Genomic DNA, 23,859 nt, shown 5'->3' on the forward strand with positions numbered 1-23,859 from the left:
TTTATATGCCTTACGAAGTAATTCAAGGGCCTCTGTGGCAGATTTCCCCAGTTTTATGCAAAATTTTACATTTGGTCTTTGTTCTAATTTCGCATTCATGGCAAAATTGCAGAAAAGCACAAACACATAAGAATAACACACACATTATATGAGTTCTGGTACACAGAGCTCAATGGCACATGATAGGCTGACTCAACAATGTCTACACTACTGACACCTGGCAGTGTGAGACTGTAACTTGATCTGTCTCTGAGTATCCAGCACAGTTCGGTTTCTTTTTGATAGCACCTCGCATGATGGTTACCATACCAAATAATGTTCTGTTAGATTCTGAATGAAGAGAAATTTAAATTATTAATACTCTCCTCAGAATCCAACATAATCCACCATGGCAAAGGCTACATTTGTAAATATTATTTAATGTAAATCACTTGTTTATAATTTAATATTCATATAACTACCTTTAATTTTATCTAATATTTAATTATTTAATCAAGAATATATGTATTAGTAGAAAACTGTGTTAAAATATTATCAAGCTATTTAGCTTATTTCTATGTTAATATAGAATTTATATTTGATAATTTAACTGCGCATTAATTGAAATGTAAATATTCTTTATTTATTCCTATTTGTAGAAGTTTAGCGTTATGCAATACCTCAATTTTATTATGGTTTGTTTTGTTGTCATGGAGACGTATGTAAGTGAGCGAGCACGTGGGGAGAAGGTTTATTGAAAAGAGTTTTAGAAAGAAATCACGAGAATAATTTAGGCGGGAAGAATGGATATAAAAAGGAAGAATGCTGGAAATTATTATTAATTAAGAGAGAGAAAGGAGAAGATTGGCATTAGGTTGGAATCGGAGCATTCGGGAATCACAGTGCGATAATAGCGAGTCGGCAAGTCACTCAAGCAGCTAATAAAGTCTACTAGTCGAGAGGCAGTTAGCTAATAAATTGTAGAATAACAATTATAGCTACGGAAGACAGCTGAGTGACTACTAAATAGACTAGCAATATTTGAGTTGAGATTCAAATTCAGGGCAGACCTTTCAAGGACATACAGATCCTTGAAGCAAAGCACAGAGTTATTAGCGAATAGTAGAGGCTGTAAAGTTGAAGTTTACCGTTAGCTGTGCTTAGAAATATATTGCCTAAAGAATTAAATGAATACAGGAAGAATGAACAGAAGTGCATATAAAACCTCAAGTTAAGGAATTATTGTGTATTGCCTTAATTCATAAGTGATCAGTAGTACTTCATGCAAGAACGTATGTTTATGTGTATAGTGACCGATGATTAATTCAGTTATTGCTTAGAAGATTTATTTTAATGAGTGCTGTATACTGCTCAAAGTGTTTACAGTTATAAAAAATGTTTGTGTGTAAGTTTATGAAGAAAGAAGATTATCGGTAAGATTATTCCAACCATTAATATTCCTTTGCAGAGAAGTGTGTGAGTTTCATCCTAGAATTTCCTTATACTAACAGTAACTATTGCAGAAATTAGCTGAAATGTAAATTTAAGTGTTTGTTTGTGAAGAAGTATTACTGCAATTTGTTATATTTGGAACTTTGTGACTTTGAGTTTTACCAAGCAGTTAATTGAATGTTGTGAGAGCTAAAATGTTTATAATATCTTACTTAGTGATTTGAAGTTAAGTGTAAAATTTGTGATTCTAAATTAAATGTTTGTTTTTATTAATCTAAAGTCGTGTTTTTCCTGAATCTCTTTTACTGCACCATTCATAAAATATTCGAACCAAAGCGGGAGAGATAAATAAGTCAAATATACTCGGCCAGTATATATATTAATAACATATTAAGGAGAAATGGTTGAGGGTGGTTTTTCTTCAATTCTTGAACTAATTCAGATATAAAGTGGTGCAGTCTTTAAATATAAATTTTCTTTATATTTGAATTAGAAATCAACTTACAACTTATCAATTAGTTAAGAACATTGTAATAGTAATCATGTCGGATCCAAAGTATAGATTGAGAAGAACTAGGATCCAACAGTTCTTCATTTTGCAATTGACTTTACCTACCTGATTTCATTACACAGTAACTTACTTGATTCTGTGCTCTGTTGTTTCTTGTTTTGCTGCTTAACTTTCTTATCCTCCCTATGTTTTGTTTAAATACCACTCAACTTTGTGTAATTCTATCGGTCTAATTATCTGTTTTTTCAGAGGTTAAATCATCTTTAGTTCATTATTCTTAAGTTCATCTTTAGTTTGGCTAGTCTTCTTGGTCTGGACTTCACTGTTCACTGTTAGTATTCCTTTTCTGGTTTGTTCTTGTCATTGTTTGACAGCTCTATTTGATATAATATCTCAATAAAAATATTTTATGGATATACTATAAAAACATGAAATCTGCACTAATATACTGTCCAATTTTCGAAATGAACAACCACGGTAAAACATAAAAATCATGAATTTTACACAAGCACTACTCACAATGTGGCCTCAGATCGAATGTCTTTAACTGGGCATTTGCAAGATTAATGATAAGAAAAGGCATACTAAGCATATTTAAATAAGAACAAGAAATTTCAAGCAAGCAAGTATTCAAATATTTTGGCTGTGTGCCGTGTGCATTTAAAGATGGCCATTTTTTGACTTCAGCAGAGGAGGACGAGGAGGACAGTCTCCTAAATATGTTATAATTTTTTTTACATCTAAATTTATTTAAATTAGAAGTGGTCTGATAAACAGATGCTCATTCCTAGAATAATTGTTTACTTTTGAAGCAGATTTTTAAAAAAAGAATTTTTTTTTGTGTTTTTCAGCAGTCTTTTGTGTTGAGCATATGGTCTGCTAGTTCATTTTTTTCCATACTCAATGCAGTGTATTTACCTTTTTTACATATTGCGTTAAACTCATTATTATGTAGTTTGATTTATAATCACTAGTCATGCTAATTTAGATTTTTTTCTGTAACAAGCTGTTTAGTATTCAGAATAGGCTTTACCAAATGTCTGCTTTTTTATTTTTTCAAAAAGCTTTTATTTCATTTATGTTATTATGTATGCCTTGATTATTTTTGTTGTTCTGTTTAAAAATGTTTATCATCTTTTATATTTTTACAGTTTTTTTTGTACCTATTTTATAATATATTTCATAATAACTATTTTTTCATATAACTATTTCATAGTACCTATTTTATAATATATTTCATAATAATAATATGCGAATAAGTACATATTGTTTCATAACAATATTGTTTAAAAGCCTTTTTTTTATCTTGAATAGTGTAATATTTTAATATATTTATGTCAGTTATTTAATTTCTAGTAAATATATGCAAAGATGATGTGAAGAACATAAAAAAATGGAAATTGCAGATGAATCCAGATGATGATAACCGAATTAGCAAAAGTGGTGAGAGAGAAGCAAAACAATTAGGTAAGAAGGAAAAAAAATTATGAATTATATTAAAAGCTTAACATTTTGAGCATAAACAAATACACGTGTGACAATACTTGTAGAGGTTGTGTAAAAATCAGAATTTTTTTTTCCTTTTTTTTTTTAAAAAAATATTATGTAACTCATTGTTAATTACTAAGATAATAAACCGAAAGGCTATTTTCCGGCGAATTTGTTAATAGAAAGGGGGATGGTAAATCCCGTTTTATTTTATAGCCGGGTATGAAACTCGGATCGAAATCCATAGAGTTTCATGCCGAAAAAACTATCGATGGGCCCAAGTGTAAATGATCACTTGGGTAGTACAACATCAGGGCAACACCAGGGTGTTGTACTACCCAAGTGATCATTTACACTTGGGCCCGCCGATAGTTTTTTCGGCATGAAACTCTATGGATTTCGATCCGAGTTTCGTACCCGGCTATAAAATAAAACGGGATTTACCATCCCCTTTCTATTAACAAATTCTTCGGTAAAATAGCCTTTCGGTTTATTATCTTAGTAATTAACAATAATTAACAATATAGGAGTGCACCACTTCGGCAATTCGATAGTAGAGGTATGTAAGTTCGTGTTCACTTAAAAACTTGATATTCCAGGTCTACCTACTCACTGATGAGACTTCAAAAAAGGTTGAAACACCGGCCTGGGTAGTGACCTCTTCTCATAATGTCAAACAATATATATATATATATATATATATATATATATATATACATCTCTTAGGAGCTGGGTTTTACATTATGAGATAATATTAAAGTTAGTGATGGAGCTCGCTCCACCTTTGCATGGAGTTGCCCAGGTGTCATACTACCCAAGTGCTCATTTACACTTGGGGCCGCCGATAATTTTTTCGGCATGAAACTCTATGGATTTCGATCCGAGTTTCGTACCTGGCTATAAAATAAAATGGGATTTACCATCCCCCTTTCTATTAAATTATATAACTCTTAACCTCCCTCCTGGCCGAGATGGATGAAATGAAATAGTGACACCAAATTGCACTTCTTATCCATGTTATTCAATTGGTGTTACAGAATCGTATCCAGATTTAGCTGGATGTCTATAGACATCATGGCTAGTTGGGGATGGTTAAAGAGGTTGCGAGCCTATAGAACATTAGTTCTGTAGGTGGGCTAAGGTTTTTATTCTATTTTTTTATTTTTTTATTTTTTTTATTTATATTTTGTGCAGGGGTGCTTAAGGGTAAAAGCTATATAACTGAGAGGAGACCTCCACATAGCCTCTAAAGGAATGCGGAGAACCGACCAGGGCTTCTGACCTAATGTCCAATCCTCACCTTCTCGTGGTGCACCCTGTTGGGTATCTACTTCGATACTGAACGAACGAGGATGGGTTGGCAATTTGGGATTTAGCCGACCAAATTGTATTCTTATTGGTTAAAACAAAATAAAAAAATGATGGTACAACATGACAAAATTTCATGCCGGCTGGGGCGTCACCCGGTTAAACAAGGCCCCCGTTGTTTTCGCCAGGGAACCAGGGTGAACAGCGAAAAGTCAGCTACTGGAACAAATCTGAAAACAAACCCCAACTCAACATCACCAGATTAAAGATCGGTACTATCAACGTAAGAAGCCTGAATGGCAAAGAAATGGAGCTAGCTGAGGAATTAGATAAGTACCAGATCGACATAATAGGGGTGACTGAAACAAAAAAGACCAAAACTGGTGAGATCTTTCTGAGCAATAAATACAAAATGTTATATTCAGGCAATGACAATCAAGGAAAAGAAGGAGTAGCCATAGTATTCAACACAAAATACGAGGCCAATCTTCTTGAATGGCAGTCAGTCTCAAGTAGAGTAATGTGGGCAAATATGAGAATGGAGAACTGGACAGTGAGACTTATTTGTGCCTATGGTCCCACAGAAGGTTCTACTAAGATAGAAGTGGAGGATTTTTTGAGTCTTTAGAAAAAGCAACTGACACAATGAAAAATGAAGAGTTTGTCCTTGTTGGGGATCTAATTAGCCGAGTAGGAAATGATTGTGAGACATACAAAAATATTTTGGGAAAATTTGGAGAAAAGAGCAGAGCTAATAATAATGGCAAATATCTGTTGGATTTCTGCTCAGGACATGGACTGGTTATTACTAACACCATGTTCCAACATAAAAATGTGCACAAATTCACATGGAGAGAAGAGGCTAGGAATAAGAAAAGTCTCATTGACTATGTTATTGTTGATAGTGATGTTTTCTCCCTGGTGCAGGACACCAGAGTGTACAGAGGATTTGAAATTGGAAGTGATCACTATTTAGTCTTGAGCAAGATAAAATTGAATTTCATATTGAAAAGAAAAACATGTAAGAAAGTTTTAAAGCGAATAAAAGTTGAGCAGCTCTCAGATGTGAACTGTAGACTAAAATACACAAAGATTATTGAAGAAAAATGAAAGAGTTTGAGAACAAGAATTAAACCTTGGAGATTCAATGGCAAAATCTGAAGAAAATATTGATTGATTCTGCCAGAGAGGCATGTGGTGAGGTTGTCTGTAAGGATAAAAAAATCAGAACTCCCTGGTGGACACAGGAAGTTAAAGAGGCAGTGAAGGAAAAGAAGAAAGCATATCAAAAGTTCCTGGCAAATAAGTCAGCTTTTACTCTTATAGAATACAGAGACAAATGTAATAATGCTAAACACTGTGTAAAACTAGCTAAACAAAAGCCATGGGAGGACTTTGGCAAGAATATAGAAAATAAATATCAAGAAGGTGGCAAAATATTCTGGAGGTTGTTGAAGAAGCTTAGAAATGGAGGAAAGAGTGCTATAAAACGAATTAGAGATGATAAAGGTGATACGAAAACGGGAGAAAAAGATATCCTTGAAGTATGGAGTAATTACTTTGAAAAACTGCTAAATGAAACAAGCAGTGATAACAGCACAGTGGAAAATACACTGACCAGGCATGCAGTCAAGAATACATATCCATACTTGAAGTAGAAAAAGCCATCAAAGGCTTGAAATGTGGAAAGCAGCAGGAGTAGATGATATTCGACCAGAAATGCTGAAGTATGGTGGTAATAGAGTCTTACAGTGGCTGCACTGCATAGTTCAGAAAGCCTGGACAGAGGGACGAATTCCCGATGATTGGAGTAGAGAGCTCTCATAGTACCCATATATAAAAAGGGAAATAAAACTGAATGTGAGAATTACAGAGGTGTTTCCCTACTGAGTGTTCCTGGCAAGATCTATGCAAGTATACATGAGAAATGGTTGAGAAGAATTGTGGAAGAAAAGCTTGGTGAAGAACAAGCTGGATTCAGGCCAAACAGAGGCTGTCAGGATCAGATCTTCACTTTACGACAAATAGTCGAGAAAGCATGGGAATATAACAAAGATCTGTATTTAAGTTTTGTCGATTTGGAAAAGGCACGTGATAAGGTGCCAAGAGAGAAGCTATTAAATACGCTGCAGTTATATGGTGTCAACGGTGCATTATATCAAGCAATACTTAGTCTTTATTTGAGTTGTAAGTCAGCAGTTAGAGTTGAAGGAAGTACAGGAAGATGGTTTAATGTTAAATCTGGTGTGAGACAAGGATGTACATTAACCCCTCTGTTATTCATTATCTATATGGATCACATTATGAAGGAAAGTGGTATTAAACATGATATCAAATTTGGAGATGTTAATGCCAGCTCTTTGCTTTATACGGATGATGTTTTACTTCTAAATAAATCCGCTACAAGTGTGCAAGATTCTCTGACTAAATTGAATAGCTGTTGTAATAGATATGGTATGAAGGTCAGCAATAAAAAGACAAAGACAATGAAAATAGGCAGAATCATTGAAAATGTCAACTGTGTTGTGAATGGAGAACCTGTGGAACAAATAAAACATTTCAGCTACTTAGGCACGATTTTTACTGAAGATGGTAATTTAAATATAGAAATAGACAACAGAATCAGCAAAGCTGGTATGGTGGGAAGTCAATTGAATAAATTCATATGGAATAAGAGAGAAATTAGTCAGAACACTAAATTAGCTGTATATACAAGACTGTGTTCAAACCAATTTTAACTTATGGATCTGAGAGCTGGGTCAGAAGTAAAACACTTGACCAAAGACTAGAGACCACAGATATGAGAGTCCTGAGAAAGATTATAGGCGTGAACAGATGGCATCAATGGCAATATCATATTAAAAACGAGGATATTAGGAAAGAACTTGACATTGTCATCATTCAGGAATGCGTTAGCAGAGCTAAAATCAGGTGGTATGGTCACTTAAACAGAATGAGCGAGGAAAGATTAGCAAAACAAGTGTTCTCTGTCAGGTTGGCAGCACAACGACCCAGAGGAAGACCAGGATATAGGTGGATTGATTTCTATCGTCAAAGTGCCTTAGACGATAGAAATATCAGATCTGATAATGTTGGAGTCTTGATAAGTAACAGACTGATTTGGAGGAAAATTGTAGATAGGAAATTAATAACGATGTAATTTTTTTCATGTAGTACTATCATATCCTATACACCCTTTGAGGGTACATGGCAGGAATTTGATGATGATATTTTGTGCAGTCTGGACTTCTGTCTGCTCTAGAGTCCTTTCTTTAAAAGTCACTTCAGGCCCCAATAATTGTGGTAGGTGGTCTTACACTTGGCATTGAAATTTTACGAAAGGGCATTCACAAATTGCTAAATGAGTAATCATCATGGGTGACTTTAATTATCCAAGTGAAATTTCCTGAAATCATCATCTGTTTATTGGATATTCACAGATGCCATATGGTCACTCCGATGCTCGGTGATGTGCCACACCAGTCCTCTCCAAGTAGTCCTGTTGTATGCTTTTCTGGATTCTTCAACTCTCTGAAGATCAGTCATTCCATGCACACCTTCCATCCATCTCATTGATAGTCTATCCCTTCTTCTTTTTCCAGTGACTTTACCTTCCATTACTATTCTGAGAAGTCTTTCCATCCTTTCAATGTGTCCAAAGTATTTTAACTTTCTTCTGTCAATATCCTTAAGGAGTCTAAGTTCTACTGATCATTTCTAACACCCATTCATTTGTATGCCTTTCGGTATACGATATCCTCAACTATTCCTAACTATTTTATTAAATGAATTTATTTAACTGTTGCAAGACAACTCCTCAAGCAGCATGTGACAGAAGGAATTCAAGGTTGAAAGAGTGTTATATCTTATTAAAGTTGGTTTTCATTAAAGATGTGACTTGTTCTGCCTCCAGTTAGTGACATGATTGAGTGATTATGCTATACTTACTTGCAAAGGGGTTAAGTAGGAAATTATGACAAGCCAAGGAGAATACTATGTTTGATCCATTCATATTGGTTGCTAGATAGGATGGATATCGATCATGCATGAGAATAATTAAAAATACTTAAATGATGCAAGATTAGAACATGTTCCTAGTGTTTGAAGAACAAAGGTAGGAGTGAATGAAATGGATATACAGTCTTCTTGAGTAAGAGATTCTTAAGAAAAAGATGATGTGAAAGGAATAGTGTGCATAAGGATGATCTAAGTTATGAAAATTATAAAGTGCTAGCTAGAAGAGTTACAAGAATTATATGAAAAGCTAAGTCTGACTGTGTAAAGAAATTGGCTCACCAAATTCAAACAGTCTTATAGAATTCTATCATTATGTTGCATGTAAAATTATCTAATAGAGACTCTGTATACCTCGAAGAAGTTATAAATGAAATAAAAGTGGAAATAGTATCTTAACAGAACCTCTGTAGTTCAGTCAGTATTGACAGTGCCCTTCAGTTAGCTAGTCTCGTACAGTGGTAGGGTTTTTCCTCCTAGATAGTCAGTTTTTTTTTTTTCATCCTACAAATCATGCAAACTGGCCAGAAGAACATTTAATTTATAACCATAGCAAACAGTGCAGATGAGATTAACCACACTATCATAAGCTTCAGACAGGTACTTTAGCCATGACAGGCCATCAAGTCTAACATTAAAAGGGAAAATGGGAATAATATCTAATGTACTCAAATGGTTATGGTTTACCCTAGATTAGATTTGCAGATTAATGCCATTACAGTAATTGTTGAGTCTGACTGAATTATTTTGGAGTTAATGAACATAATTTTAAAAAAAATAATGCTGAATGTAGCCTAGTAAAACCAAAATCTTCATCCCTGCTAGGATCTCACCAAGTAATGAAACAATTTGAAAACCAAGAAACAGATTCATGAGATTATCATGTTTGCACCATTGCTCATTATATAACCAAAGCATGGATTTTTTTCAAAACAAGAACAGGTGACTGGAAGTATTTGAATTGTGATGTTAGTCAAGTACTGAAAATTAAATGGATGGAAAACCTACTAATGAAGAAATACTCTGGTGAATAGAAATATCATTAAAATAGCGGAAAATAAAAGAGGAAAATGGATAGCGCATTTGAGCTACAGTAATTTTTTGAAAATGATTTTAATGAAAAGTGGTAAGTAAAAGAGAACTTTGCAAGGCCAAGGCTAGCATTTATAGAATGATGATCAGGAAAGCAGAATGAACAACTCCCAAAATGAGAAGGCAAGAATAAAAAATAATAGAAACAAAAACATTATTTTCTCTACTATTATAACTACTGAGAAGTAATGAATTTGGATAGTTTACATGTCATTAATGTATGATTGCATGTATTGTTCACTGTATGCTTTGTTTTTCCTAATATCTGTTCTTTCTCCTGTATGTTTTTTTTTATCACTTTTATTAATCTGAATTGTCTGTGTTCATGTTGCTCTCTGCAATGTATCCTGACACATTATTTATAGGTGTGTTGGAAAACCCTTGATTGCTTTGCTGTTCTTCCATGGTTTAATTCAGCAAAAACCAAACGACTATGGTAATTGCAATTATTAATTACAATTACCATACATTACAAATTGCAATAATTAAACTTGAAAACAAATACAAATATGTGTATTTGTTTTCAAGTTTTATTTCTAGCTCTAGTTCAGAACATAAATTTGAGTACATCTTCCCCCCCCCCCAACATAACAGTTTTACTTGCTAAAATATATACTAAAGTGCGCACACAAAAAAAAAAATTTATATCTGTCTTTTTTATCATCATCATTAAATTCCTGACATTTACCCCTCAAAGGGTGTACAGGATATGATAGTACTACATGAAAAATTTACATCATTACTAACTTCCCATCCACAATTTTCCTCCAAATCAATCTATTACCTGTCGAGCTTCAACATTGTCAGATCTTATATTTCTCACTCTTAAAGGAATTTTTTTCGTATCAATCCACCTATATTTTGGTCTTCCTCTGGATCTTTTTCCTGCCAACCTGGCAGAGAACACTTGTTTTGCTAATCTTTCCTTTCTCATTCTGTTTAAGTGACCATACTACTTGAGATTAGCTCTGCTAACACTTCCCTGGATGCTAACAATGTCAAGTTATTTTCTAATAGGATATTGCCATTGATGATATCTGTTCATGCCCCTAATGTTTCTCAGGACTCTCATATCTGCGGTCTCTAGTCTTTGGTCAAGTGTGTTATTTCTAAACCAGCTCTCAGATCTGTAAGTTAAAATTGGTTTGAACACGTGTCTTGTATACAGCTAATTTAACATTTTGACTAATTTCTCTCTTATTCCGTATATGTTTATTCAGTTGACTTCTTACCATACCAGCTTTGTTGATTCTATTGTCTATTTCCATATTTAATGTACCATCTTTACTAAAAACTTTGCCTAAGTAGCTGAAATGTTTTACCTGTTCTATAGGTTCTCCATTCAGTTGATATTTCCAATGCTTCTGCCTATTTTCGTTTTCTTTGTCTTGTTATTGCTGACCTTCATACCATATCTATTACAGCAGTTATTGAATTTAGTCAGGGAATCTTGCAGACTTGTGGCAAATTTATTTACAAGTATAGCATCACCCCATAAAACAAAGAGCTGATGTAAACATCTCCAATTTTGATATAAGATTTAACACCACTTTCCTTCATAATGTGATCCATATAGATAATGAATAACAGAAGGGATAATGTACATCCTTGTCTGACACCAGATTTAAAATTAAAACCATATTCCTGTACTTCCTTTAATTCTAACTGCTGACTTACAACTCAAATAAAGACTAAGTATTACTTGATATAATGCTCCACTGACACCATACAACTGTAGTGTTTTGAATAGCTTCTCTCTTGGCACCTTGTCGTATGCTTTTTCCAGGTTTACAAAACTTAAATACATATGTTTGTTATATTCCCATGATTTCTTTAACTATTTGTCATAAAGTGAAAATCTGATCCTGACAGTCTCTATTTGACCTGAATCCAGCTTGTTCTTCACCAAGCTTTTCTTCCACAATCCTTTTGAACTGTTTCTGAAGTATACTGGCATAAATCTTACCAGGAACACTCAGTAGAGAAATACTTCTGTAATTCTCACATTCGGTTTTATTTTCCTTTTTATATATGGGTACTATCAGAGCTCTACTCCAATCATCTGGAATTCGTCTCTCCGTCCTGACCCTCCCAGCTATGCAGTGCAGCCACTGTAAGACTTTTATACCTCCATACTCGAGCATTTCTGATTCAATATCATCTACTCCAGCTGTCTTTCCACATTTCAGACTTTTGATAGCTACTTCAAGTATGGATATGTATTCCTGATTCCATGCCTGGTCTGTTTTTTATCACTGTGCTGTCATCACTGCTGGTTTCATTTAGCAATTTTTCAAAGTAATTACTCCATACTTCATGGTATATTTTTCTCCAGTTTTCATATCACTTTTATCATCTCTAATTCCTTTTACAGTACTCTTTCCTTCATTTCTGAGCTTCTTCACCTCCAGAATATCTTGTCACCTTTTTGATGTTTGTTTTCTATGTTCTTACCAAAGTTTACTCCCATGATTTTGTTTAGCTAGTTTTACACAGTATTTAGCTTTCTTACATTTGTCTCTGTATTCTCTAAGAGCACAAGTGGACTTATTTGCCAGGATCTTTTGATATGCTTTCTTCTTTTCCTTCACTGCCTCTTTAACTTCTTGTGTCCACCATGGCGTTCCGATTGTTCTATACTTGCAGACAACCTTACCACATGCCTCTCTGGCTGAATCAATCAGTGTTTTCTTCAGAGCTTGCCACTGAATCTCCAAGGTTTGATTCCTGTTCTCAAACTCTTTCATTTTTTCTTGAATAATGTTTGTATATTTCAGTCTACAGTTCACATCTGAGAGCTGCTCAACTTTTATTCGCTTTAAAACTTTCTTACATGTTCATCTTTTGAATATGAAATTCAATTTTATCCTGCTCAAGACTAAATGGTGATCACTTCCAATTTCAAATCCTTTGGGAGAAAACATCACTATCCACAATAACATAGTCAGTGAGTCTTTTCTTATTCCTTGCGTCTTCTTGTCATGTGAATTTGTGCACATTTGTATGTTGCAACAGGGTGTTAGTAATAACCATTCCATGTCCCGAGCAGAAATCCAACAGGTATTTGCCATTAATTTAGTTTAAGGGAGATGGTAAATCTCGTATTATTGTACAGCCAGGTACGAAACTCGGATCAAAATCCATTGAAATCCTTTTGGCTTGTTATAGTAGTAATAACAATATATAAGTACACCAGTTTAGCAGTTCGTTAGTAGAGGTATATGTAAGTTTGGTTCATTTAAAACCTTGATATTCCAGGTCTACCTACTTACTGATGAGACCTCAAAAATGGTCGAAACCGGTCTTGGTAGTGACCTCTTCTCATAATGTAAACAACAGCATTGCATCTCCTAGGAGCTGCGTTTTGCATTATGAGAGAATATTAAGGACAGTGACAGAGCTTGCTCCACCTTTGCTCCGAGTTGCCCTGGTGTTGTACTACCTTCACTATGTCCCAAGTACTCTGTAAACTCAAAATCCTTAACAGACAGATACGTGCGTCTGTCTTATGGGAGTTTTGGAAGGCCTAACTAAGTTGGAGTAGGATTTCTTATGTTGGCAAGATATAATAAAGTGGTGTGTGGTTGACAAAGGAAAAAAAAAAAAACTATTGATGACTGATAAGATTGAGACTTTCTCAAATTTTTGGCAAGGAGAAGCCAAGCTTATCACTATAAATTTCATGCTGTGCTAAACTGGATTTCTTGCAAACAATGATGGAATGCTGTCAAATGGATGGTGGTATGACTATGTTTGGAGAACTCTGAAAGTCAAGTTGTTTAGTTTTAAACAAATAGCATTATTAGTTAAAAATTGTGTTAGAATTAGACTTTATTGTGGAGTTAATTAGATTTAAGTTAAAAGTTTTAGTGTTGTATTACCCAGTTGCCAATAGTTCTTCAGCATGAAACTCTTAGATTTCGATCTCCAAGTTTCTTATCCGGCTTTAAAATAATGAGGGATTTATTATCCCCTTAATTAAAAGTTGTTTTAAATATAATCAATATAGTCTTTTGTACGGTAAGTTTCGTAGCATAGCACATGACACCGATGCGAAGCAGAACAATGGTATCCAAGGCATCATTATTTAAAGAATTTAACCAAAGTAACTCCATGCAGTGCAATGTCTGTGAGATGTACGTATCTACCAAAGGCATATGGAAATTGGATTGAAAGCGATAGTGATGGGAAAGTGTGCCAAAAATGCTATGAAAGTGAGGGTAAAAATGCATGTCAGGTTGCGAGATTGAAGTGGTGGATGGAACTGAGAATATGCTTGAAAATATGTGTGATGTAATGGCAGATAGGATTGAAAGAGAAGTTAAAAGCGACACAGTTGAGAGAGAGTAAAAGTGTTGATAAAGAAAATAGTAGTATGACAGACATAAAGAATGAAATGTTGGCTGTAATGAGGGAGATAGTTCATTTATGTGTATGTGGAGTGAATGCAGAAATGTCTGGTGAGTGGGTCAACTGATATCAGAAAGAAAGAAGTGCAAGATAAGAAACATAAGGGCTTGACTAAGAGAGAAGGAAAAATCAAGGAGCAAGTCTTGTATGGTGATTCAATCACAAGAGGTGTGATCAGTGAGAGATTGACAAAATCTTTCTTTCTGGATGCAAAAATTAATGATTAGTGAGGCTATTAGGGCACAAAAGGGTAAAGTGAAAGTGATGATCATTTTAGCTGGAATGAGAATGATTTGAAATGAGAAAAGTATGGATGAGAGAGGACATGAAACAATTACTGGAAGTAACAAAAGAAAAGAGTAAGTGAAATAAGATAGTTTAGTGAGATATGGGTCGGGAACAGCCTTCATTAAATGCTTTGGTCAATTACTGTAAACAGGAAGTTCTGTTTGTCATACTAACTTTCTCAGACAATACTGATCTCATTCCTGGCACACTATCTTAGAACTTATGCTGCGGTATGAGAGAGTGGAGCTGAGGAGGGCCATAGTAGCGAATGACTTGATGTGTAGGTTATGCAGGAGGAGTAGTGTGGAATGAGTTTGATGGGCGAAAGGACTTATACAAGAAGGATGGTTTGCATCTGAATGAATTTGGTGTTCAGAGTCTGGAAAAAATGTTAAATGAAGTGAAAGTGGATGTGCAAACTGGGGAAACTAGAGCTTTTAGGAGGGAGGGAGGGAAGTTGTTGAGTGTAAGAATTTGTATGAAATGCCTAGGTTAGTACACACTGGTAACAATCCAGAATGGGATAGTTAGTATAAAGCATTCAAAACAAGGAAGAATTTTTAGCATTAGTTAATTCATCCTGCCCAAAGGTTATTGACATTTAGTGAGACATGGCTAACAGAAGATGATATAATTAGTGGGAGAGAATGTGAAGGTATAGTGTGTTCAATGAGGATAGAGAGAAAAGAATGGGGGCAGAATTGTTATTGATAATGGCCGAATAACTGCAACCAAAGAAAGAGTAGAAGTTCAACTGCAATCCAGTGAAAATAGCACATTTCAGGCTATCTGGTGTGAGATAGAGGCCAGCAGAACAAAATATACAGTTTGATGCTGCTGTTTCCATCTTCCATCAATGCATACTATCTTCCATCTTTTCCATCCCCTGATAGATCAGGGAATGGAAAAGATGGAAGATAGTATGCATCGGCTAATAGGCTCAATGAATGGAGGGTGGGTAATTATTAATGGGGATTTCAACTATGGGAACAGATTGGAGGGAGGAGAGGATGCTTGGGAGGAAGGAAATGGAATTTATGCAGTTATTAAGGAATAATTACCTGAGGCAGCATGTGATAGAAGGTACATGCATCTGAGAATTTGTCTATAACCAATATTACTACGTTGTCACCAGTTTGTGAGAGTGATCATATGGTCTTGACCGGGGAGATGGCTAAATGTGTGGAATTTTCAGATAAGAGTGGGGGGGGGAGGTATATGTGGAGTTACACTGGTAAGTATTGACAAGCATAGGAGATTGCTTGGATCAGTGGATCAAACATGCAGGTTTGGGGAAGTTGCTACCTACCTAAGTGATCAAATGAGTTACAGTGCAGGTGCTTTCTGTTCTCTAGATAGATCACCATAACTCAAGTTGTATTATTGTTGTACCAGATCACCTCCACAAAGGACATGAAGGTGATCTCACCAGAAAAAAAAGCAGTTTGGATTTATAGCAAATTCTAGTATCATTGTCTCCTATTTTCCATACATTATTCACCTTTGCATATGCATGCATGCATTCTACATACATACACTACATTGAATGAAATTTTCACTATATCCATTGTTATACCTCACACACACACTTTATTGATACATATAACTGCACCCTGCTGTATTATACAGTATAGGTAACCCTCGTATGACGTGGATGTTAGGGTCTATAGAAATGCCGCATTATCTTTTTTTTTTTTAATTATATAAACAATAATGAAAACCTAACAAAATATATTTTATTTAATTCAGGTAATTCATGTAAGTTAAGAAAACTTATAAACTATGAAACAAATAGATATTATAAAATTAAAAATTGTACGTAAACTTCATTGCGCATAATGCACAAATGTTTTAGGTGAAATAAAATGAAGTGTATATTTTAATCGTCGTCATTCTCTTCAAAACGAACATTTCGTAGATGTTCTTTATTTATGAGTGGCTGGACGTCGTCATCACTTGATATCTCTTGGACATCGTTTGTATAATTCTCATTGCATACTTTGGCTGGTTTAGGTATCAAGAAGGCAGTAATAAGACCTTAATATGCTGCAATTTTTTATGAAGTTCATAATATGGAGCTAAACGAATATCCAATTGTCTCATGAATTTTCTGGAGTGCTCCATTGAGGGATCATTATCTGTAATTTAACTTCCTAACTTTCTTGCCAAGTCCAATCCTTCTGCTAATTTTTTTAAACTGAATTCTTTAACAGATTCATCACAATCAGAATCTTCAGCAGAATTTTCCAGGTATTTCCCCTAATATAAATTCGCTACTTATAACTACATGCGCGATACGAGCAGACGCAAATTTAACGAAGATAAAATTTGATTTTTAAGTCGTGCGGTGAAAAATATATGAAAAGATAAAGGGCTACTACAATTTGTAGACTGTGTTATATCGAAAGAACCGCGTTGTATAAGTACCGCGTTGAACAAGGATTACTACAATTTGTAGAGCGTGTTATATCGAAACCGTGTTGTATAAGTATCGTGTTATACGAGAGTTACCTGTATTTAAAATACTAACTATATGTTTAAATTAAACTGAAATCTAAACTAAATCAAATAGAATTTATAAATCAATACCGCTAATTTTGAACAAAAATAAGTATCTTTGTGGAGCAATTAAAAATGTTCTGATACATCACCTGGTTGAAACTCAATTTTGGATTAGAATCAGGTGCTTCCCCCATACACAATAAGTTTATGAAAGATTACTTATGGTTACAATTTATGAAGTTTTGTTAAATAAGAATAAAGTTTGACTATCTAACTGGCTATAGGGGATGAAATACACATACTAGCCATTGGATTAGAAATTTTTATTTAATACTGTATTGGATCTTTTTTAGTCTTAACTACAGCACGTATGCAGTTTGGCATAGATTCCACAAGATATTGGATTACATTGATTACATCTACTTCTACAACATACCAGGCATTCATCATATGAGTGTTTTAACTGGTTCAGATTTGACAGAATAGGATTCCCAGATCTGTTTTTCTAACATGCCCTATACATTTTCAATGGTATTCAGATCTGGGCTTTGTGATAGATAGGGAAGATGGTGGAAGTCACTGTTGTGCTCACTGAACCACTGCTGAACAATTCTTGCACGATGGACTGTAGCATTGTTGTCCATGAAACAACTGTCACTTTCTGGATAAAAAGTCAACATTGCAGGATGAACTTGATCAGCAACAGTGCTCAGATATTCCTTGGGGGACACCTGACCTTCCAGCAGCAATATCAGGGAATCTGTCTTGTACGAGCAGAATATGCCCCACACAATAACACTACTTCCAGAACCTTGAGTTCTGTTTACAAGGCAAGCTGGGTTCGCTGCTTCATACAGTTCCTGCTAAACTCTCTGCATACTGTCTACAGAACAAGGTGTACCGTGACTTGTTGGACAACATGACTTTTTTATGATTTCCAGCATGGTGTTCTTGACACCACTGTAGACGAACTTTCTGGATCGTCACAGAAATTAACGGTTTCTGTATAAGCATGCGACTACCAATACTGATCCTCTTCAATTCCCTGTACATAGTTCAGTGAGATATGGGTTGGGAACAGCTTTCATTAAATGCTTTGGTCGATTGCTGCACACAGGAAGTTCTGTTTGTCCATACTAGCTTTCTCAGACGATGCTGATCTTGTTCCTGACACACTATCTTAGACAAGCAGTATGTATTATTTTTCCAATGACTAAACACACGAGATATCTCACCTTTTTTTGAGAAACCATTTCAGCTCTTCTGTTTTGAAAATTGTGATTCCAGTCAGATGGGCACACACAGTAAGTCTTTATCGAACTCCAAAAGATCCTTTATTTTTCCCATTGTGATCAATATGTGGTGACACTTGACCAAACATATTGCATATATGCTGTGTGATGTTTATGTACATCTGGGTTTAAAAAAAGTTTAAAATTCAGTGGCTAGTATGTGTAGATTGACTATTTTAAACTTCATTTCCTTGTTATTTCTCAGTGGTATCGTAATGGTATTTTAATTTCATTGGTACACTTTGCATCATATTTTGCATAACGGATAAGCAAGTCATGGTCATTATTGGTTAAACTTTGTTTTGTCATGATCTCTCTCTTCATAATGTTTTTTCTATTAAATTAAAATTTTTTAGACTGTTTATTTGTTTACTCTTTTCAGGTAAAGATTTTAAAAAAAGATTTCCTTCCATTTTGGACAAAAGATACTCTTCAGATGAATTTTCATTTGGTTATACTAGTCGTAATAGAACACTGTCCACTGCCATGGCATTTGCTGAAGGATTGTTTGGAGATGGTACTATACTGTATTGTATTGGTTTGATTAATACCTAATATTTAGTATACACTGAAAAGCCAGTTTATGAGATAACACCATTCCCATCATCCATGGAACTCGCTTCTTCATCATAAGGTGTCATATGCCTAGTATGAATCTGATAGTATTAGAAGTGCTAGTGCAAGTATCATGGAAACTCTTGCCTTACTAGGGTGTTTATGTAGTGTCTAGTACACATCGCTTGATGTGAAAGGATCAGCAGAGGGTTATAAAAATTGTGAAGTATTATAGTATTGCATAGTAATCTGGCTAATTATGAACATAATCAGTAAAAAAAAAAAAAAACCTCCTAGTTTGATTAATTCTGACTGTTTGTTCTAGATATTGTAGCTATGAGTAAATGGGAGTTGTGAGATAATAACACTGTAAATTTGATGATGTATAGTGTGTTTTATTAGCATGTATTAGGTGACAAGATATACGGGTGGAGGAGCTACAGCATTCTTCAACGTTCATTCATTGTTGAATGGCTCCAGAAATATGAAGACTTTACAATGCTTCTTTGTCTTGCTCATTCACTAGATCTTAATGCATGTGAACATTAGTAGAATAGGCCCTTCACAACAGAATCTTCCAGTCCAATCATTGACTGGTGAGGGGAGACTTCTGAGGGATAAATGTAGGATGCAGTTACTTGATTAATTACATATCTAATAAACTGGCCACTCAGTGGATATGTAGCACTGTGTATGCATTGCTTATTAAGGTAGAATACATGAGGTAGAGTGGGGAAAGTACATATTTACGTTGTGTAATAATGTATAACTACATATTAGGACTACTTTGTCTGTCTGTACATATAAAAATGTTAGGCTCTTGCTCTTTTGATGGATTTTGATAATTAGGTATATGAAAGCTGCTAAAATTTTTCATGCCATCTCATTTTTATCTAATAAACAAGCTTAGATGTTGAACATTATTTATAACTTCTTTTAACAGTATTGCAACACTGATAAACTAAACTATAAAAAGTTGTTTATTAACTCGCTTATATTTTGCTTGATTTCAAACCATCATCTTCAGAGCACACTATGTTACAGTTAACACATGACAATGAGTAAGTGAAACAGTTCAAATGGTAATGGACAAAGGATCTAAAGTTCTAATTTAGTGCTCTCTAATGTGTAAAAAGAAGTATTGCAGATATTATTATATAATATTAAAGTATTAGGAGTGGATCTTTTTTCATTTATATAAAGCCAACATACACAGGAAGATATCTAAATAAACAATCACATCATCATCCAGCCCAACAGTAATATTCTAAAAACAATTACAGAGCTTAGACTATTTGTTCTAATGATGCAGCTCTCTCCACCAAACTTAAATGTCTTTGTCATACTTTCTTGGCCAATGGCTACAGCTTCTACAAAATAGATAAAATATTACATGACCTTCTTACTTCCCCTTCATACACACAAGAAAATGCCACTATTCTTATTTGCTACATCTGAGGTACATCTGGAAAGATAGCAAAAGTACTAATAAAATATAACCCTCATACTACATTTAAACCACTTGTTAAATTGGCAATTCTGATTCTCACTCCTAAGGATAAACTCCATCCTCTAGCATATCCTGAGTGTATGAAGTGCCATCTGACTGTGATTTGGCCTACTATGCACAGACAGGAATATCTGTTAACATCTGCCTTGGAGAACAAAAAATATATATTTGCTACCATTATTATGCCAATTTTGGACTGGCAGACCATGCTTTAAACACCCCTTTGCACAGGATTAAATGGAAGAAAAGCAATGTGCTATATAGAAGTCACTACAGGTCAGAGAGATTATTTTTACAGTCAGCTATGGCCATGAAGCATTCTCCTAACTTAAACAAGTATGGTTGCATTAATTTGCCAAAAAGTTAAGAGATTGTTATCTTAAGATAACATAACTCCTGCATAGCTATAATACTTCTTTTTTACAACATTAGAGAGTGCCCAATCAGGACTTTAGATCCTTTGTCTGTTACAGCTTGAATTGCATATTAACTGTGACATGCAGTGTACTTTGGAGATGCTGGTTTGAAATCCAGTGAAATATAAGCCAGCTATTCATGACTTATTTTTCACGGTATTAACAACACCACAAACACTTTTATCAACAAGGATGTTTTATTAACGCTAATATTTCGCTGATTTTCAACTCAGCATCATCAGAGCACAACACACATGTAAACGTGACAGTGAGTGAGTGAAACAATATAATTGCAAAAGACAAAAGATCTAAAGTCCTATTTTTGGCGCCCTCTAACGAAAAAAAAAAAAAAAAAAAAAGCAGCAGTTATCCAGGAGTTTTTCTTAGGATAACCGTCTCCCAAATTTTTGGCAAATTAATGCAACCATATTTGTTAAGGTTGGGAGAATTCTTCAAAGCCATTGCTGACTCAAAAAATAATCTTTCAGATCTATAACGACTCCTAAATAGCACATTCGTTTTCCTCCATCTAATCCTGTGTGAAGGAGTGTCCAAAGCGTGGTCTGCCAGTCCCGACTTGCCATAGTAATAGTCGGGACTGGCAGACCACGCTTTGGACACTCCTTCACACAGGATTAGATGGAGGAAAACGAATGTGCTATTTAGGAGTCGTTATAGATCTGAAAGATTATTTTTTGAGTCAGCAATGGCTTTGAAGAATTCTCCGAACCTTAACAAATATGGTTGCATTAATTTGCCAAAAATTTGGGAGACGGTTATCCTAAGAAAAACTCCTGGATAACTGCTGCTTTTTTTTTTTTTTTTTTTTTTTTTTTTCGTTAGAGGGCGCCAAAAATAGGACTTTAGATCTTTTTTGTCTTTTGCAATTATATTGTTTCACTCACTCACTGTTGCGTTTACATGTGTGTTGTGCTCTGATGATGCTGAGTTGAAAATCAGTGAAATATTAGCGTTAATAAAACATCCTTGTTGATAAAAGTGTTTGTGGTGTTGTTAATACCATGAAAAATAAGTCATGAATAACCATCAACGCCTAAGCTTATCTGTTAGATTATAAGCCAGCTAATAAATATATTTTTTTTATAATTTATATTTGAACTAATATTTCAGTGTATGACTAGTTACTCTTTATTATTATCCCTCCAAATCATTCCTTTAACATGTTGTTCAGGTTATCTCAAATTGTGCTCTCCTCATTTTCTCATCTTCCTTACACTTACACTTTTCCCCTCTTTCATCTTTCTGTTGTTGCTTTCACTTCTCCCCTTCAGTAAAGTTCCTAATCCACTTCCTTATGTTTTCCATTTCTCACTATATACTCTCATCCTGTTTTATTCACACAATCATTTACACTTATGTGTCATTCTTACATCTATTTTGTTCTCATCTGCACTGTATGTTGTCAAATCTATTTCCTATGTGCATTTTATTCACCTTTAATCAGACCCCAATGAGTAATCTCTGTTAGCTGAGAGACATCATTTGAGTCTCTCAGCTAGCATCCTTTTCATCTTTACTCTTTGTTCTAACATGCTTATTTTCTCTCCTTTTACTTACTCAAATATAATAGCACTTAGATCTCCCAAAATTTGTTATTCAATACTTAAGAACATATACATTCTTATTCTTTTACATTCCACATTTTAAGGGTCAAAGCTGTATAACTGAGAGGAGACCTCCACATAGCCTTTAAAGGAATGCGGAGAACCGACCAGGGCTTCTGACCTAATGTCCAATCCTCACCTTCTCGTGGTGCACCCTGTTGGGTATCTACTTTGATACTGAACGAACGAGGATGGGCTGGCAATTTGGGATTTAGCCGACCAAATTGTATTCTTATTGGTTAAATCAAAATAAAAAATGATGGTACAACATGACAAAATTTCATGCCGGCTGGGGCGTCGCCCGGTTAAACAAGGCCCCCGTTGTTTTCGCCAGGGAACCAGGGCGAACAGTGAAAAGTCAGCTACTGGAACAAATATGAAAACAAACCCCAACTCAACATCACCAGAGTTAAAGATCGGTACTATCAACGTAAGAAGCCTGAATGGCAAAGAAATGGAGCTAGCTGAGGAATTAGATAAGTACCAGATCGACATAATAGGGGTGACTGAAACAAAAAAGACCAAAACTGGTGAGGTCTTTCTGAGCAATAAATACAAAATGTTATATTCAGGCAATGACAATCAAGGAAAAGAAGGAGTAGCCATAGTATTCAACACAAAATACGAGGCTAATCTTCTTGAATGGCAGTCAGTCTCAAGTAGAGTAATGTGGGCAAATATGAGAATGGGGAACTGGACAATGAGACTTATTTGTGCCTATGGTCCCACAGAATGTTCTACTAAGGTAGAAGTAGAGGAATTTTTTGAGGCTTTAGAAAAAGCAACTGACACAATGAAAAAGGAAAAGTTGGTCCTTGTTGGGGATCTAAATAGTAGAGTAGGAAATGATTGTGAGACATACAAAAATATTTTGGGAAAATTTGGAGAAAAGAGCAAAGCTAATAATAATGGCAAATATCTGTTGGATTTCTGCTCAGGACATGGACTGGTTATTACTAACACCATGTTCCAACATAAAAATGTGCACAAATTCACATGGAGAGAAGAGGCTAGGAATAAGAAAAGTCTCATTGACTATGTTATTGTTGATAGTGATGTTTTCTCCCTGGTGCAGGACACCAGAGTGTACAGAGGATTTGAAATTGGAAGTGATCACTATTTAGTCTTGAGCAGGATAAAATTGAATTTCATATTGAAAAGAATAACATGTAAGAAAGTTTTAAAGCGAATAAAAGTTGAGCAGCTCTCAGATGTGAACTGTAGACTAAAATACAGAAATATTATTGAAAAGAAAATGAAAGAGTTTGAGAACAGGAATCAAACCTTGGAGATTCAGTGGCAAACTCTGAAGAAAACATTGATTGATTCTGCCAGAGAGGCATGTGGTGAGGTTGTCTGCAAGGATAAAAAAATCAGAACTCCCTGGTGGACACAGGAAGTTAAAGAGGCAGTGAAG

At 34.8% G+C, this 23,859-nt stretch overlaps 1 protein-coding gene across 2 annotated transcripts in view; it reads left to right on the top strand.

Moving 5' to 3' along the window:
- LOC150108067 (multiple inositol polyphosphate phosphatase 1-like) overlaps positions 1-23,859 on the top strand; it is a 190,186-nt gene that overhangs the window by 58,342 nt on the left and 107,985 nt on the right. For both annotated transcript variants that reach the window (XM_090415573.1, XM_090415572.1), the window contains exons 4-5: positions 3,299-3,409; positions 18,719-18,853. In XM_090415573.1, the coding sequence (XP_090271699.1) occupies positions 3,299-3,409; positions 18,719-18,853 (246 nt within the window). The remainder of the gene's footprint in view (positions 1-3,298; positions 3,410-18,718; positions 18,854-23,859) is intronic.

Source organism: Typopeltis vanoorti, chromosome 3 (assembly GCF_054136105.1).
Source record: "Typopeltis vanoorti isolate ZY-2024b chromosome 3, IOZ_Tvanoo_1.0, whole genome shotgun sequence".
Classification (NCBI taxonomy): Eukaryota; Metazoa; Arthropoda; class Arachnida; order Uropygi; family Thelyphonidae; genus Typopeltis; species Typopeltis vanoorti.